Raw genomic sequence first — 19,791 nt, 5'->3', positions numbered from 1 at the left:
CATAACCATGCAGAACTCAGTCAGACCAGCTCTGGACCAGTTGGTGGGGGAAGAGAGAGCAGAAATGGGCAATTATACTCCTGTTCTGAGAACACAAGAGGGGATCCTATAGGCATCACAACCAGCTCTGCCTGTGGGCTGTTGAAGGCTTCATGGATGAGGGTCATCAGCAGCTCAAGGGCCTCCATCACCATCAGGCTGTGTGAAATCTGCTTATCTTAATCGTAGTGGGGAACGGAGAAGCTGTAGTTCCTGTTCAACCTGCCTGTATCAACTCCCGTTTTATTCTTTGAAAAATTAAGAGTGTCTGACCCTTTTGGGTTCTTTCTCATGATTCTTGACACTAAGGTGTGGACTTGGTTTATTGGTACATAATCTCTTTGTGTTATTCATTATTCATGACCTTCATCCCAATTGGAAGTGATCTGGCCTCACCCTTTCACTTCCCAGGTGAGAAAACAGACACGGCTGGGGGGCCATGATTTATAGTTTGTCACACAGTTAAGAAGCCCAGTGGCTGAGGTCCTGCTGTATAGCACAGGGAACTATATCCAGTCACTTGTGATGGGGCATGAAGAGGATAATGTGAGAAAGAGAATGTATATTGTATGTATAGCTTGGTCACTTTTCTGTATAGCAGAAATTGACAGAACATTATAAATCAACTGTAATAAAAAAATTAAAAAAAAAAAAGCCTGGTGGGCACAGGGGCTCAGCCTCTGCTCTCTCTAGTCTCTAGTCTGTAAGCTCCTTGCCAGTAGAAAGGATGCCTACCAGGAGGATGGTGTAGGGAATGGGGACAGCCCTGGGGTGGGTATCAGACAAACACTGATCTCTGGTGGGGTGACTCTGAGCAGGTCCCCTCCCCTGTCGCCTGAGTCTGTTCCCTCTGGCACAGTAGGAGAGGCGGTTGCTCCCTTATGATGGACAGCTTTCCCTCTCGCGCCTGTCCTGCCCTGGGCCATGGCCTGGTAGTGGCCTTGCAGTTGGAGTCACTGGAGCCACGTGTCGGATCTCTGGCAGTGACCTTTGCTGTGTGATTTCCGGTGACTGATCCCTGTAGTGTCTTTGAAAGTTAGCACGTGGGTAATTCTCTGCCTTTTGAAAACAATGGAAAAACCCATCACCAGCCCCCAAACCAGCTGTCTTTCTGCTGATGAACAGACAGCAAACCCCGCAGAGCAGAAGAGTAGTTCCTTGTTAAGTGCTCTGGGAGTGCATAATACTTTTTAAATAAGATTAAAAATTATGTATTATTCTCACATACTGGCATCACTGTCAGATAATTGAGCATGAGTGCATTCAGCACTGTATGCTAGGTACGAAGTAGTAACATCAGTTCAGTGTTCAGTACATCCACTTTGTTCAAGAACAATGTATTCAAGGTCAGTGTATTTTGGCTGTGCTACAGGGTTCTGGAAATTCCCAAGAGAGTAAGTTTTTGTCTGTTATGTAATCCAGCACAAGCGAATGCAGTACCTCATGTTTAGTGATGACTTTCAAGATGCAATTGATTCTAAAATTTAGCTTTTTCAAATTTTGACTATTTAAAAAAATTCTCTTAAAGTTTAAGGTAGACTTTTGTTGACTTGTTTTCATTTATTCAAGAAATAGTTACAGAGCACTGCTCTGTTCTAGGTACCATCCCAAGCGCTTTGCAAATGTCAATTGATTTAATCTCAACCTCATTAGGTAAGTAAGTACTGCTGTGCCCACTTTACAGAGAAGGAGACTCAGCCACAGAGAGGTTAAAGTCAGTTACTCAGGTAATAAGGCTTGTTGGAGGTTTTTTCGACTTTTTAAATTTCAGATAAACACTGTGAAATTTCCTCATCATGAGCTATGCATTTCTAAATCTTCCCTGATGTAAAACTGCTGTTAAACAAGACCATCCCTTTACATAGTCATAACGTAGTAGCCCACGGCTTGGGCTTGTCCCTGGAGGAGGATAACATCTATGGGAGTTGAAGCAGGGGCTGCAGCACCTCTGAGACCACAGCCCCCTAGCAGCTCTGGCCATCTCAGGATTTCCCAGTGGAGCAGAGGTGTTAAGGTGGAATGAGGGAACCCAAGCAAAGAAAAGTCAGAGATGAGTTAATTAGCAGTGGAGTTTTCCTGCCATGCTTCGGTGGGCAAGTCTGAGGGGGGATCTGGGGTTCCCTATTTTTTTGCATGTGATCATTAAAACACAGAGTTCTCTGACTAGGGGATGTTTAGTTTTATGGGACTGTCATCTAGAGAGCCCTGCACCAGAGGGCAGCCTCCAGACAGCAGGGTGTAGTGGAATCTACTTGAAATACACACTTCATACACTTTAATGCTACCTATTCAAAGTTGGGGCCAAGAATGGAGCCACGGAGATGTTTGTGTCCGTGTAATAACAAGTATTCATATTTACTAAATATATATCTCTATGTGCTTTGCAATGTATTATCTGATTTGGTAAATCTCGACATTGTAAATTAATACAGTAAATAAGACTGTAAGGTGAATGTATAGCCTACTTGACAGAACTCTTTTAAGCACCTTGTAGAGTTTAATTTTTTTTAATTTACAGGTGAAATTAACATGCTAATTACAAATAATCCCTCACTGTTCACTCAAGCTGGCTAGCTCCTAAAAGATCCCCTTAAGGTTTATATAAATGACATAATATATTTGAAATTAATAACACTGCATGTCTTTTTAATGATATAATCCAAATAACAAGGAATAACTCTAATAGGAAATATGCAGGACATAATTATGGAAAATCTAACTAATCTTACTGAACAGTATAGAAAAAAAAAGAGAGAAATTGAAACATCATTTTTCCTATATAGAATATTACCAATGTCACTCCTTCCTAGATTGATTTATAATTAAAAAAAAAAATTTCACTGCTTCTGCACTTTGGAGGTTGATAAAGTAATTTTAATGTTTATCTTGAATCTTCAGTAGGTGAGACAAATTTAAGTTTCTTTGGAAAAAAAAAAGGAATGAATTGGGGTTGAGGTGTGAAGGGGGACTTGTCTGATTACTTTTGCTAGAATTAAGTGTCCCCTCCCCATTACTAATGTTGCAGTCAGACCATATTTAAATCCATTAGAAGATTTTACCTTTTAAGGAGAGCTACCAAATAACTGGAGAAGACTCTGCTTACCATTTGTGGAACCCAATTTCGTAGTTTTCAGCTTAGATTTATTTAAATGATCTTTTTGTAGAATAGTACGTGGCTTTATTTATTTAGCCACCCATATGGAGTTCCCAGGCCAGAGGTCAGATCCAAGCCACAGTTGCAACCTACACTGCAGCTGCAGCAATGCCAGATCCTTAACCCCCTAGGCCGGGCCTGGGGTGGAACCGGCATCCCAGCACTCCAGAGATGCTGCCAATCCCATTGGACTAGAATGGGCACTCCTACTTGTCTTTATTTTTTTACTGTGTAGCAAATGCTTTTTTAATAGCAATAATGGGTTATCATATTTATCTGTTTTGGTAAGTTTAATAGTATAAATAAGATCTTATGGCAAATATGTATGCTACTTGGAACAATATACCTTGCAGATTTTATAACTCCTATTTGCATATGCACATCGCATGCTTCTTATATGTGGGTAAATGCCTTGTGCTATCATAGTGCCAAGTTCTGAGGCCATACTGAGTCCTTTTCCTATCTTTGTCTACTTGATGAATAGTATGGACAGGATTGGGATATGCACAGGTGAGGGGATCAAGTTTAGTGATTGTCAGACTCTGAAATCCAGTAAGCATCTTTTCATACACAGGCCAAGTAAAAGGCTGATTATCTTATCCCCTTCCTGTTTATGTTTTACACAGGATTTCTCAAATCTGTCTGGGCAAATAACTTTCCTGTTAATATGTAGGGTTCCTTGAAAGAATGAATTTGTGATTCCCTGTTTTAGTCACTTTTTTTTAGGTGAGGTATAGTTAATTTACAATATTTTGTTAATTTCTATTGTACAGCAAAGTGATTCAGTTATACATGTATACACTCTTTTTAAAATATTCTATTATGGTTTATCTAGTTGTTTAAAAAGGAACAACTCAGTGACAGATGAGGATAAAAACTCGAATCTGTGCATTTTGAGATGATATGAGAAGAAGTAACTTTTCCCCCCAGGAGAAGTCAGTGGAAAACATATCTTATTTTAATTATGATTGATAAAAATCTCAATTTGTGTTCTGACTTTTTTGTTTGTTTACAATGAGGATACATTTTAAAATGTCTATACCATGAAGTCATTCTTCCTTCATCCAGGTCATCATCCCCCCCCCCCCAATTATTACAAATAACTTTTAAAATACTCCTTCTCATTTATTTACATCATACCTACATGTATTCTAATATAGTTTTGAAGACTGAAATGGGATCATTTGTTTGCATGGCTCTGCACCTTTTTTCAGCTTAATAATTTACCTCACTTATCATTCACTGGCAGTGCACGTGGATCTGCCTCATTATTTTTAACCATTGCTTAATGCTAGAATGATGGGCACAAATTCTTTTATCACTCCAAATTAGTTATTTAGGTTATTTCCAATTGTTTAGTATTACAAATAACCCTGCAATAAACATGTCTTGGATATGCATTCTTTTAGTTTAAAGTAGTCTTGTTCCTTCAGAGAGTTGCTCAATAATTGGCTTAGAAGTTCTTTTGTGCCAATTATTGTGATTGCTTATTTTTGAATTCTTCCTTTAGTTTATTGTTTTCGTAGTATATAATCCTGAACTGTTATAACTGAAATAGTCCTTCTGCTAAGAATGCAGTTTAGCTTAAAGATAGGATTTCTAGATAAATACTTAAAAATTAACCTCTTTGGAGCTGTGACTTCCTGATGAAGTGGTAACGCATGGATGGGATATGTTCCGTATCTGGACAGCCTACATCAAGAAATGATGTGATTTGCAAGAAGCCATTTGTCTGGTTAGGCTGCTGGAGGATGGCAAGTAAATCTAATGCTGTTGAAAGACTTTTTTCCATTAACCTTAAAAAATTTGAGATAATTGTAGATTCACATGTGGTTATAAGCAGTACTGCAGGAGTTCCCATTGTGGCTGAGTGGGTTAAGAGCCCAACATAGTCTCTATGAGGATGTGTGTTCAATCCTTGGCCTCGCTCAGTGGGTTAAAGATCTGGCATTGCCACGAGCTGTGGTGCAGGTCACAGATGTGGCTCGGATCCAGTGTTACCATGGCTGTGGTGTAGGCCTGCAGCTGGAGCTCTGATTCTACCCCTAGCCCAGAAATTTCCATATACGGCAGGTGCAGCCATTAAAGAAAGAAGCAGAGAGAGAGAAAGACACACAGACTACAGAGTGATCCTATGCACTGGTTTCTCTCCATAGTAATATTTTATACTACTGTAAACTACATTACAAAAATAAAACTACAACAACAACAAAAAAAAAGACAAAAAAAAAAAAAGGAGTTCCCGTCGTGGCGCAGTGGTTAACGAATCCGACTAGGAACCATGAGGGTGCGGGTTCGGTCCCTGCCCTTGCTCAGTGGGTTAACGATCCGGCGTTGCCGTGAGCTGTGGTGTAGGTTGCAGACGCGGCTCGGATCCCGCGTTGCTGTGGCTCTGGTGTAGGCCGGTGGCTACAGCTCCGATTGGACCCCTAGCCTGGGAACCTCCATATGCCGTGGGATCAGCCCAAGAAATAGCAACAATAACAACAACAACAACAACAACAACAACAACAAAAAGACAAAAAAAAAAACTATATTACAATATCACAACTGAGATATTGACATTAATATATTAACATAGGGAAGATAACAAAACATTTTCATCACCACAAAAATAACTCCTGTTGCCCTTATATAGCTATACCCACTTCTTTCTACCTCCACAACCTTCTTAACCCCTGATTACAATACAACTACTAGGTCCTCCATCTCTATAGTGTCATTTTTAAGAATGCTCTTCAAATTGAACAATACAATATTTTGGGACTTTTTTTCCCCCCACTCAGCATAATTCCCTATGGCTTCATCCAGCTTGTTGAGTGTCCCATTTTATTGCTGACCAGTATTCCATGGCCTAGATGTATCACTGTGTATTTAACCATTCACCCCCTTGAAGGACATCTGCATTGTTTCCAGTTTGGGGCTTTAAAAAAAAAAAAAAAAGCTGCTACAAACATTCATAAACGGTTTTTTGTGTGAACATTAGTATTAATTTTTTCTGGGTTAAATACCCTAGGAGTATAATTGCTAGATTATGTAGGAGATGCATGTTTAGTGTTTTAGGAAACTGCCAGGCTATTTTCCAGAATGGCTGTACCATTGCTACTACATAAACACCAGCAATATATGAATGACCCAGCTTCTCTGCATCTTTTCCAGCATTTGGTGTTGTTACTGTTTTTTATTTTAGCCTATTCTGATAGATATGGAATGATATCTCAGTGATTTTAATTTTCATTTTCCTAATGGCTAATGATGTTGAACCACCTTTTCATGTGTTTATCTGCAATCTATATATCCTGTCAGTGAAACATCTGTTCATGTCTTGCTGATTTTTCTAATTAGAATTTGTTTTTTAATGTTGAATTTTTAGTTCTTTCTCTATTCTAGAGACTAGTACTTTGCTAGATTGTGGTTTAAATATTTTGTCTAAATCTATAGCTTGTCTTTCATCTACTTAACAAGGCATTTAGTGAGCAAAAGTTTTAAATTTTGCTGAAGTCTAATTTATCAATTTTTTTCTTTCATGGTTTGTCCTTTTGGTGTCCAGTCTAAGAATTCTATCTAGTGTGAGACAATCACAGATCCTCTTCTATGTTTTTCCTAAAAGAATTTATAGTTTTTTGGTTTTCTTTTTTTTTGTCCGTGTCCATGGCATGTGGAAGTTCCCAGGCCAGGGATCAAACGCACACCACAACAGCAACCCAAGCCACCTCAGTGACAGCTGCAGATTTTTAACCTGATGCACCACCAGGGAACTCCCCAGAAAGATTTATGGTCTTATGTTTTACATGGTCCATGGCCCATTTTGAGTTACTTTTTGTAAAAAGTATGAAACTTAGGTTGGGTTCTTTTTCCCCCCTAAGATGTCTACCTCAGCTTCATTTGTAGAAAAAGCTGTCATTCCTCCATTGACTTGCTTTTGCTCCTGTGTCAAAAATCAATCATGGAGAGTTCCTGTTGTGGCTCAGTGGTAATGAACCTGATTAGTATCCATGAGGATGTGGGTTTGATCCCTGGCCTCGCTCAGGGGGTTAAAGGATCCAGCATTACAGTGAGCTGTGGTGGAGGCTGCAGACTCAGCTTGGATCCCGCATTGCTGTGGCTATGGCATAGGCCAGCAGCTGCAGCTCCGATTCAACTCCTAGGCTGGGAACCTCCATATGCTGAAGGTGTGGCCCTAAAAAAAAGCGCACACACACACAAAAATCAGTCATGCATATTTGTGTGAGTGTATTTCTGGGCTCCCTGTTCTGTTCCATTGATCTGTGTGACTATTCCTTTGCTAGTGTCGCACAGTTTTGATTAATGTAACTCTATAGTAAATTTTGAAAACAGGTAAACTGATTTTTCCCACTCCCTTTTTCTTTTTCAAAATTGTTTTAGCTATGCTGGTCCTCTGCCTTTTGATATAAGTTTTGGTGTAAACATGCCTATGTTTTAAAATATTCTGCTAGCAATTGCACATATATAAACCTGTATACCATTTTAGGGAGAATTAACATCTGTATGATGGGGAGTCTTTTCATTCCTTGAGCGCAGTTTGTCTCTCTGTGTATTTTAGTTTCTCTTTTATTTCTCTCATTACCATTTTGTAGTTTTCAACATACAAGTCCTGTATATGTTTTTTTAAGAGTTGTATCTAAGTATTTTAATATTTTTTTGATTCCTGGTATATTAAGATATAATTTGCTAAGTTTTAGGAGATGTCTTATTTTGTTCATTTTTTTAGAATTTCTTGGGATTTTCTACATAGACAATCATGTCATCTGCAAATAGGGACAGTTTTCTTTCTTTCTTTCCAGTCTGTGTGCCTTCTGTTTCCTTTTCTTGTCTTATTGCAGTGGCTGAATAAGGATGGTGAGAGGAGACTTCCTTGCCTTATTTATGATCTTAGAAGGTTTCCATGTGTTTTTTTTTAACTTTAAGCTAAAATAATATTTCACTTCTTTTAAAGATAGACTAGAATATTTTTCTATTGCAAAACATTTTCCTGTGCTTGATAGTACTAATAACTGCCTTATCACCATGCCATGGCATTTAATTTTAATTTAGTTTAGAGGAGTTAGTTTATGCTCAATATATGTAAACTCCTATTATTTTTATTGGAACAACTTGATAAATTTTGTAGAGCATACTGATGCCATTTCCCAGAAAAAGCACTTTTGTCACAAAATGAGTTTATGTATGTTTAAAATCACTCTTTCTGGGAGTTCTCGTATGGTTCAGTGGGTTAAGTATCTGGTGTTGTCACTGCAGTGGCTCAGGTCACTTCTGTAGCAGAGGTTCAGTCCCTGACCTGGGAACTTCTACATGCTGTGGGTGTGCCCCCCCCCCCCCAAAAAAAACCAAACCAAACCAAACAAACGCACTCTTTCTGTAAAAGTCCTTCCATCTTCATAGGAAAGATTAGAAATTATTTGTATACTGTATGCATGCACAGTTTCTGATTGGCCTGTCACATATGAAATGGCATTTAAATCCAGTTTTTAAATGTAACTAGTTTTTTTCCACCTTGGGATTAGTGGATATATGGTGAAAAGAGCTGGCAGTCTCCTCCTCATGGAGGCCTAGGGGAATCTTTTCCCATTTGTAAATACAAAGTGACTGAGTGGGTTTTTTTTTTTTTTGTTTTTCCCCTGCTTTTACTGCTAGAAAGAATAGTGTCAGGATGAGATACCAATGTAGATGATAAGGGTTGGCCAAAACACAGATTATCCTGTTGGTGCCCTTTAGGCCCGACTAACTCATACTTGACCACATGTCCTAGTTTAGGATCTAGTTTATGGGCATGCTTTACCTGAGTTACTATAATTCTAATCACTTCTTTAAAACTGCATATTTATAACATGCTTTTTTGACAACTTAAACTGGAAAGGATATGAGTGCACATGCATCATGTGTGCGTGGGTGTCTGATTTAAAGGCGGGCAAGTAGTTAAGCATGGGAAATAGTTCCTAGTCCCTGGTAACTTTATGGTTATAACTTGATGGTTACAATTTTAAAATCTAGCTTTGAAACTGAAATTTGTCTCGCTTGGTTAGTGTTTCTTAGTAATTAACTCCAACTCATCAACATGACATCTTGTTACAAGGAACTGAATCTAATTTTTTATATAAAGAGTGCTTTTTAGAAACAATACAGTGTATGTCTTGTTTGTACCAAGAATTAAAAGTACCCAATCAGGTACTTGCAGATTCTCTTTGACATGTGAATTTCTTCATCTTTCTCTCAGATGTTACAATTCCCTATGTCACTGTAGCATAGGAAAGTAGTGTGTGTATGTGTGCTGAATTTGAGAACATCAAGTAATAGCATCACTGGAAAATATTCACTGATTTTAGTGCACAATCCAGCAATTCCATTCTTGGGTATGTTTCCATAAGGTCCCAGAGACCTTATGGGACAGGGTAGCAAAATTTACATTTGAATACTAATTATAAGAAATAGTATTGAGGCATGGGCTTTGAGATCAACAGATTTTGTGGCTCCTAGATTTTTTTCTTCTTCCAGTTTTATGGATATGTAATTGACATACAGCATTGTATAAGTTTAAGGTATACAGCATAGTGTTTCAACTTACATACATGTGAAGTGATTAGCACAAGTTTAGTGAACATCCAACATCTATAGGACGTACACAATGAAAGAAAAAAAACCTTTTCTTGTTATGTGAACTCTTACAATTTACTCTCCACAACTTTAATACATAATGTATAGCCATGTTAGTTACATTAATCATGTTGTACATTACATCGCTAATGCTTATTTATCTTATAGCTGAAAGTTTGTGCCTTTGACCAGTTGCCCCTCTCCTACCCCTTCCCTTTGGGAACCACACATCTGATCTCTTTTTCTAAGAGTTTGTTTGTTTTTGACATATAATTGGCCTACAGGACTATTTTAGTTGCTGGTATGCAACATACTATTTGATATTTCTATATATTTCAAAATGATCACCACAAGAAGTTTAGTTACCACCTGTCACCATAGAAAGATATTATATTATTATTGACTATATTCTCCACATGGTACATTTTATTCTCATGACTCATTAATTTTGTAACTGAAAGTTTGTACCTCTTAATCTCCCTCACATATTTAATTCATCCCTTCTCCCCTCCCCTCTGGCAACCACCTATTTATTCTCTATAGCTAAGAGTCTTTATGTTTTGTTGCGTTAATTCATTTGTTTCCTTTTTTTTTAGAGTCCATATACAAAGGAGATCACATGGTCTTTATCTTTCTCAGTCTGACTCATTTCAGTTAGCATAATACCCTCTAGGTCCATCTATGTTGTCACAAAAGGCAAGATTTCATTCTTTTTTATGGCTGAGTAGTATTCCATTGTGTGTGTGTGTGTGCGTGTGTGTGTGCGTGTGTGCATGCATGCATGTGCTTATGTATTTATACACACACACATAGACACACCACATCATCTTTATCCATTCATCTATTGGTGGGCACTTCAGTTGTTTCCATATCTTGGCTACTATAAATATTGCTGCAGTGAACATAGAGGTGCATGTATCTTTTTGATTTAGGTCTTTGTTTTCTCTGGAAACATACCCAAGAATGGAATTGCTGGATTGTGTAGTATTTTCTATTTTTAATTTTTTTGACGGACCTCCGTAGTGTTTTCCATAGTGGCTGCACCAATTTATACTCCCACCAACAGCCTACTCCCTTTTTTTCTGTATCCTCACCAACACTTTTTATTTCTTGTCTTTTTGCTAAGAGACATTCTGACAGGTGTGAGAAGATATCTCTTAGGGATTTTATGGAACTTGTCCGGCTTCCTCATCAGTACATTGGGAATAAACATGCCTTTAGAGCTATTTTGAGGATTGAATTAGATAGGTGGGTAAAGCATTCTAGCTTGCTATTTTTATACTGTTAAGGTTAGTACCCAATAACCCATGTTGTTTTCCTTTGGAGCGCCTTCTGGCACAATCCCCTCCCCGGGCAGTAAGGGGAAGAGAGGCAGTAGGTCTGACCATGTGCGATGCCCAGTAATAGGCCTATATTGTAAATCTGGAATGTGGATATCTTTCGAGCTTCCTTAAAGAAAACATGCCCACATGACCACTAGCTGAGGCACAGCACACTGTGCTGAAAGCCTGGGTTGGTAGCTGCTGTCTAATCCAGTCATGGACGGTTTCTCTGCACTCAGCCTTCAAGCTGCTGCCCGTCTCCCCTGCAGCCTCTGCCTCTCTCACCCTTCCCTGTCTGTGCATGGTCCTGGGTGCCCCAGAAATCCCATGTACTCGTAGGCAAGTACAGGCTCCTTACTCTCAGGCGTGGAAAGCAAGTAGTTTTCGCAGCACATGACCTTGGTCATTGGAGCCATACAGGGCTCCCCCTGTGTGAGGCTAGGAGCCAGAACAAAAGGAAGTAAACTTGAGGCATAACATGGTTTTGCTGGCTCATCCAAGGAGACTCAAAATAATTATCATTGTTGCAAATGGCCCTTACTCTGTGGTCTGATTGTTAACCCAGGAGTTAAAACAACAACAGCAGCAACAGCTAACGTCTTGACTTTTCTGATCAGATCACCCACTTGAAAGGAGGCTGCTCTCCGCAGAAGAGGGCCCAAGGTCTCAGGTGGGGGACCTCTGGGCTCACTCTTATATATGTTACCCCCCCACCTTTCACCTGTGTCCAGGAAGAAAGTCCAGGTCTGGGTATTTTTCACTCACAGGACCTGTTGGCAATGGTTTGGGGAGGACTCTGCCCTTCAGCCAGCCAGTCACAAGATGACTGGGCAGGGAGACTACGTGCTGGGCGGTTGGGAGCTGCCTCTGAAATGCGAACACTCTCCCAGCCCGTTGTCGTCGTAACCTTTTCCTCAGCCATGGAGAGCTGATCCTGGCATGGGCATTCCTTACCTCTCTCACCCACTTGAGGATTGCCCTGAGCCTGGGCTCAGGATGGAAATGGCACTATTTCTGGTTGTTGATGACATTCCCGAAGCCCGCAGTGCAGTTTCAATACCCCCAGGAGTGCCCTGGATCTGTCAGCACCAGTGAGTCGTGGGTCATGAGACCTGACTGGGAGGGAGCAGGAGCCTCCCAGTCTTGCACAGCAGGGGGGTTCCACTGTGCCTCCTTTTTCTGACCTTCCCTGAATCTGTCTGGCCTACAGAGCTGAAGAAAGTCACCATCTGTGTGCCTTTCCTTGCAACCTGGTTTTCTGCATCTGGGGCTTAGGTGGAGAGTGCCCCCACAGCCCTCCCAAATAAAACACCTTCAGACCAGTCCAGACACTGTTATAACACCCCCCTCAAAATCCTGACACTGTCAGGTTGGCTAAACCCAGGAGGTGTTGGGGAATGAGCCCTGGAAATGGTTAAGGAGTGGTTGCCTTCCATCATCCCAATTAAATGTTACTCAGCCCTCTCCCCCACCATTACTAGAACCCTGCACCCATAGACAGTGGGCATGGAGTGTACTGTTTTTTCTGAGCCTGAAAAAGCTGACCCCTCAGCCCTTAGTTAGTATATTTCTAACTAAAATGGATTTTACATTTGAAACGCTCTGCACAAACTTTTGGAATCCTCAACACAGAAGGAAAGAATTGGTATTCTCACATGGTAGTTTGTATTCTCACGTGGTAGTTTCTGGAAGGGGTATGTGTTTGCCTCTTGAATGGGTTACAAGGATTTTGTCCATGGGCCCAGAGGCCAACTGTGGCATGAGAACCTTTACTTTGAAGAGGGCAGAGGAGGCAGAAGGAAGATGGAAGTGATTCTCGAGGCTGCCTCTTTGTAAGACATGGTGGGGTTCTCAGTTTACATACCAGGCTCTGGAGGCCCAGGTCAGTGCAGGAGCAGATGTTTGGTCTGCCCTCTGAATGGATAGATTTTAATCAGAAGGCATCAGATCCCACACCACTGCTAAAATGGATAGCAGCCTGCATGGATGCTGTAGTGGCTGTCATCCTAGGTCCAGGGTAGCATCTTGCACATGGAGGATGTTGGAGGAGGAGGTACAGGGCTCTCCTCTTCTAGGAAGGGCTGAGACCATCTCTGAGTCATGAGCTGGAACCAGTATAAGGTCAGAGGGCAGAGTTGTCCCACTGTCCTCTACATCACAAACTCCCTTGCAGTGCTCTGAGCCCAGTTGCTTATCCAGGGTGCTTTTTACTCAGAGGTACCAGTGTCTGTTTACACATAATGTGCATCTCTTCCATTAAAGGATTTTTAAGGCATTTTTCTAATGCGAGTCTCCCTGTGTCAGGGGATCTTTCCCCTGATTGCATGTAAATAATGATGTCAACTTTGCAGTTTGTGTAATTTCTCAAACTGTCTGTTTACTGCTCGGCCTTGATCAGGCCTCCCCGAGGATGCTTGCATTGTGCTGAGCCCTGACAGCTCTGGAGGGCGGTGAGGAGCTGTGCTGTCCCTGGGCTCCGGCAGGTGATTCAGCCCTGCATGGAGGCTGTGCAGGAGCCGCTCTGGTCATCCTTGTGCGAAACACATTCTCTCTCTCCTCTTTCTTTTCCCTCTTTACCTGATATCTCTCTGGTGTTCAGCAAAGCATTGGGCCTCATGTTTATTCCTTGTGGTTTCTCAGCAGTTACTTCTAACATCAATTTCAATTGATTAAAGCAGATAAAGAATTTTTTATGCTCAGTAGTCAGTTAAATATTATTTTCTGTTTTAACTTAGAAACTAATTTTACAGTGGCTATTTTCTTTTTCTTTCTTCTTCCTTTTTAAGAAAATTTTGCGAAGGTAGACAATGCTTGCAATAAAAGAGAACACATGGGCTCATGGCTTACTTTCCCCAGTTGACTTTTCTGGTCATTTACCTTTCTGTAAAATGGAAAGACAAACAAGCAAACCCTTAAACACAACTCAGATCATGATTGCCAACTTTTTTCTTTGTGCGTAATATTTTCTTTGTGTAGTTACATTATTTCTAGGTTATGCCTGCTTTATTTATCTTTGAAAGGGAAAAAACTCACACTGTTTACAAGAACTCCTTGTTCTAGGCTGTACAATTGTGTCTGTGACGCTTTTTTCCATTTGGAGCCATGGGGGCGATAAAGTTGATGTCAGCTGGCTAGCCTTTTTTTTTTTTTTAAGGAAAAAATCCATAATCTTAATTTATAACATAGTCATTTTCATTATGTATGTAGTATATTTCTCAGAAAGTCAAATGTCACAGTTCCAGCCTCTGTGGTTGAGGTCCTCTGTTTGCCCATCACTTCCCTGCTCCTGATTTTGCCCTCTTCTTGGAGGAGGTGATTGGCTTTCATTTAAAAACTAAAAATTCCATACCTTACAGAGGAGGTGACATGCCATTTCTTTTCTTTCTTTCTTTCTTTTTTTTTTTTTTTTTTGGTCTTTTCTGTCCTTTTTTAGGGCTGCACCCGTGGCACATGGAGGTTCCCAGGCTAGGGGTCTAATCAGAGCTGTAGCCACTGGCCTGTGCCAGAGCCACAGCAATGCCAGATCTGAGCCATGTCTGTGACCTACACCACCGCTCACGGCAAGGCCGGATCCTCAACCCACTGAGCGAGACCAGGGATGGAACCTCCAACCTCATGGTTCCTAGTCAGATTTGTTTCTGCTGCACCATGATGGAAACTCCACATGCCATTTCTTAATTGTAATTATATACAACTGAAACTTTTGAAGTAGACCTTTAAAATTATGCCATTGAACTTTCTCTTTGAGGAGGGCTTTTCACATTGGATGGTGTTACAGTTTAATAAAGAAAAAAAACAAAAAACAAAAAACACTCAGGCTTTACAAGGATACATTATTAAATCCTTTGACCAGGACTCATCCTATAACCCAGGGGCTCTTTCATGGCATTGGGAAGGTTCTCTCAATTTGATCAGAAGGGAATTTAGGGGGAAGCACCGTTGGAGGGAGAAAGTCAAAGGAAGGTACTCCTTGTCAAGTCCATACATGAAATAGCCCTGATTTGCTTGGGGTGTACTCCATCTGCCCATGTTGAATATATCTGTGACTTCTCTAGAGAAAGTATGTATTAACTGTTGAGTTTCTATGGCTTGTGTTCTGGGACTTTTTTTTTGTTTTATTTTGGTCTTTTTAGGGCCGCACCCAAGGTATGTGGAGGTTCCCAGGCTAGGGGTCAAATTGGAGCTACAGCTGACAGCCTACAGCAACACCAAATCTGAGCCACAGCTCACGGCAATGTCAGATCCTTAACCCACTGATCGAGGCCAGGGATCGAACCTGCGTCCTCATGGATAGTGGTCAGATTTGTTTCTGCTGAGCCACAACAGGAACTTCCCTGTGTTCTGGGACTTTGGTCTTGGGTTTGGAAGGAGCCAGGCAGGTTACCAGAGGAGAAAGTGTTGGGAGCACAGGAGGCATCGTGCTTGGTCATCTCAGTGTGCCAGGTTGCCTAGCATAGCCAGTGTTTTGGGGTGTGATGTGTGCTGCGATGCTGCAGGTCTGAGTACAGTGGGAAAGCAAGGTGCAAAGTGAAGCGGGCACCTGGGTGACCTGTATACCCTTGCCTAGAAAGACCATCCTTTTGTTTGTTTATTTTGTTTTGTTTGTTTGTTTAAAAGAAGCATCCAAAGAAGCCATCAGGGATCATTTCTTCCCCCCTGATTTTCCAGGTGGACAGTCCCTTGATGGGGCTGTGACAGAGCTGCACAGAAAACATCATAACTTCCTTATGGAAGCACATCTGGGAAAGCTTATCTCAAATACAGTTTGTATCTTGTGCATGTGTTCTGGTGCCATGTGTGCAACAAGGAGGCATTGTCCAGGGACCTGGGCAGAACACTGGCCCGGGAGCCTGGGGCCCTGGGCTTGCCAATTGTATCTCCAGCAAAGCCTCTGGCCTCCCTGATATCCCCCCAGTGTAGGACCTTTCCTTATGCCCCAAGGGTAAACAGAAAAGAGGCTGGTCAGAGTCTTCCCCTCACAGAGCTAAGAAGAAAACAATATTTTACAACATGAAAACTGAGTGTGAAACTTCTGCCATCTTATAAAACCTATTTTTTTTCTTTCACTTCATGTTGAATCATATAGTCAAGATAATCAAATTATAGAGTCTTTACTATCCTAAGTATATGTTTAAATTTATCCTATAGTGCTTTTTTTAAAAGTATAAAAATAATATTGGTAAAACATAAAGAAAAAATAATTTCCTTTTTAAATTTCTAGTTATTATTTATTTTTCTTGCTTGCTTGCTTGCTTCCCTGCACCAAGGAGTTCCCAGGCCAGAGATCAGATCCAAGCCACAGTTGTGACCTACACCACAGCTTAACCCACAATGCCAGGCTGGGGCTCTAATCTGCATCCCAGGGCTTCAGCGACACACGTGATCTTGTTGCACCACAGTGGGAACTCCCATTTCCTTTTTTATATTCTTGATGCCTCCTAGCAAGATAACTATAGTTGCATACAAAACCATGCCTAAGCCTTCATGAGACTGAAGCTTGTCCCAGAATTTCCTTTAAAGTTTTTATAGCTGCTACTTCATGCTCATGGCTCTATGATGCCTCCATGATGATGGATTCTTGGTTAGAAATTACTTAACAATGCCTAATATACTATTGTCTAATAAACATTAACACGTATTCTTTTAGTGCCTCAATCACATCCTTGTGATGTCGAGAAAGCCTTGCCAGTGTGGTTGCCTTTCTGTTGTACCTCTGCCAGATGCAACCAGTGTTACTCTGATATCTCAGAATACTTTTAAAAAGCAACAACTAACTTAAACTTTGTATCTTTCTCTCTTATAACTGACATTTAACTTCTTGTTTGTAGTTTTTTTAAGTCTTTTTAGGGCAACACCCACGGCATATGGAGGTTCCCAGGCTAAGGGTCGGATTGGAGCTACAGCTGCTGGCCTACACCACAGCCACAGCAACTTGGGATTTAAGCTGTGTCTGCGACCTACACCACAGTTCACGGCAACACAGGATCATTAACCCATTGATCGAGGCCAGGGATGGAACCTCTGTCCTCATGGATGCTAGTCAGATTCGTTAACCACTGAGCCATGAAGGGAACTCCTGATCCCATTTTTATTTATTTATTTATTTTTTTGTCTTTTTGCCTTTTCTAGGGCCGCTCCTGCAGCATATGGAGGTTCCCAGGCTAGGGGTCCAGTTGGAGCTGTAGCTGCCAAGCCTACGCCAGAGCCACAGCAACGCGGGATCCAAGCCGTGTCTGCGACCTACACCATAGCTCATGGCAACGTCGGATCCTTAATCCACTGAGCAAGGCCAGGGATCGAACCCGTAACCTCATGGTTCCTAGTTGGATTCGCCAACCACTGAGCCACGACGGGAACTCCCTGATCCCATTTTTAAATTGTAAGTTGGTGAAAAGGCTGAGTGAGCAATAAAGGCTGAGCGTGTTCTATTTAGTAAACAGTTACAGTGCTGGAGTGAGTTAAAATTCACAGGCACATATGATGTAGTTTATGATACCCACAGAGTCAGTATTGTGTTGAACAGCAATGATGCACAGATAGAAGGTAACACATTTAAGGTGCCTGTTATTTTACATAAGCACAATTGGAGAGTCTCAGTGGTGTGGTTTGGAGGGGGAAGTAGAATGTGGGAGAGAAGCTGATAGAGTGGAAGTCTGCTTGGGTAACTTCAGTCCATATCCTAGTTATAGATTCTCACTTGGCGGGGGTTTGATAGAAGAGGCCCAGTGGGGTTTATACAGTTCTCCCCCTTGGTAGGCCAACTACAACTCTCAGAAAAACCATTTTGTCCTCCCTATTACTTTAAAAATCTCTCAGTTTACTTTCTGTAGAATATTTGAGTCAGATTGCCTTCCTGATTTTTAGCGTAAGGTATGAAGGACTGACAGCTCTCTTCTCTCAGCAGCAACCCCTACCGCCACCCCATTTATTTGCTGATCCAAATGAGTGTTAATTCGGAGAATATTGTAAATGTAGGGGAGATGGAATCTTAGCCTTCAAATGGTAGTTGTTTAGTCTCCAGGAGAAGAACAACTGACACCCACACACCTACCCATCATCATATGAACTAAGCATTTATGACGCATTTTCATATATCTTGAGAGACAGGAGCACCCACAAGTGAGATTTCTGAGTGAGCTTCATGTTTGGAAATATAGAGAACAAATTAGCAAAATCTTTCTAATTTTAAAACATGCTTCTTGATTTGATATCTGTTTGTTTGTGAAGAAGCTTTTACAGTAAAAACTGTCAGTGTGTGGCCATTACCATCAAAGGCTCAGTCCTGGTGGGAAGTTATTACTTAGGTTACCATATTAAGATGATTATGGCTGATGCAGATTATAGGATCTTTTCATATATATATTTTTTACATTGTAACTTCTGTCTTCTAAAATTGGCATCATTAGATGGGAGCAAGTGGGAGGCCAAAAATTCAGTCTAAATTTTAAGCAATTCTTCTTCTTAATTATTGGATATTTCCCTGAATTTACTGGGTTTTGCTTTTGGAGAAGTTCACATTTGTTTTTGGGTATTTCACATCAATAGTCTCTGCCTAAACACAGATTTTTTTTGTGTGTTCAACAAGAGTTGACATTTTGGGGAGGGGATGGGGTTGCTTCCTGTGAGAATCCAAATACATATTTGAGTTCTCCAGGCTTTTGAACTGGATGTTTCCAAGTATGAAAACTCTGTAAACACATGTAGCTTTGTCTGCCATTGTATATTGCTATATTGATTTTTTTTTTTTTTTTCCTCCTGAAAAGCTCCAGGCCTGTCTGTTTGTACTGATACGAAGGCTGGCCCGCTCCCCAGGGCCACTGCAGGAGAACCTCTGGGGTATGTGCACTATTGGATGTTACCGTCTATGAAGTGGCTCCAAATTCTCTTGCACTTAATCATAAAATTCCGCTGAGTTCAATTTTATATGAAGTTTCCTTGTCACAAAGAATAAATGTTTGCTCAACAGATCCAGTTGTCCCTTGCTGACAGACATGAAAATTAACAAACAGCAAAAAAACCTCTCCCTTTAGGAAAGGAAAACAAGTCCTTTAAAAAGAAAACTTTTATCGATAAATGATTCCATTTTGAAAGCATTTTCAAACATTTGTAATGAAAATGGAGGCCTTCTAAGGTTTCAGGGATTTATGGAGAGCCAGCGTCTATGTAATCCAATGCTCCTGTTACTGTTATCACTGTAGTAATAGGGCTTAGTTCTGCCCTTTAAGTCACGGACTCAGGTTACTCCCAGTTTTAGTGGCAGTCACAGTATGTTTTTCTTTAAAAAGAAAAGCGACTATATCCTAACACTTCTCTATACCAAAACACAAGGAGAAGCTAGCCTGTTAAAGTGACAGTTTAGATGGTGTTATTTTGACAGAAATATTAGTAAATATGTCATATTATCCATTGCTAAATATTTATAGCTTAGAATGTATACTTGGATGCATGATACTTTATGAAAGAAATATTCCTTTCCTGAAATCTCTTCCATTGCATTGACATATCAGTCTGTAATTTACACCCAGAGATCTGTAGGGAAAAGTCTATATTAAGACCCTTTGGTTTCAACAAAGATAAAGCTCTACCCTAAGAGGGAACACCATGGAATCTTTGGGACCCTTAAAGGTAGAATGTACTGAAGTAGGTATATTTATTCCTTTGTTA

At 40.7% G+C, this 19,791-nt stretch overlaps 1 protein-coding gene across 4 annotated transcripts in view; it reads left to right on the top strand.

Moving 5' to 3' along the window:
- Positions 1–19,791, top strand: part of IGF1R (insulin like growth factor 1 receptor) — a 307,416-nt gene that overhangs the window by 124,676 nt on the left and 162,949 nt on the right. The window contains exon 2 of one of the 4 annotated variants that reach the window (XM_021082920.1): positions 18,891–18,963. Within the exon in view, the coding sequence (XP_020938579.1) occupies positions 18,891–18,963 (73 nt within the window). 4 annotated transcript variants of the gene reach the window in all.

Source organism: Sus scrofa, chromosome 1 (assembly GCF_000003025.6).
Source record: "Sus scrofa isolate TJ Tabasco breed Duroc chromosome 1, Sscrofa11.1, whole genome shotgun sequence".
Taxonomy (NCBI): domain Eukaryota; kingdom Metazoa; phylum Chordata; class Mammalia; order Artiodactyla; family Suidae; genus Sus; species Sus scrofa.
Note: the sequence above shows the minus strand (reverse complement) of the source record. Positions and strands in the feature narration are given on the sequence as shown.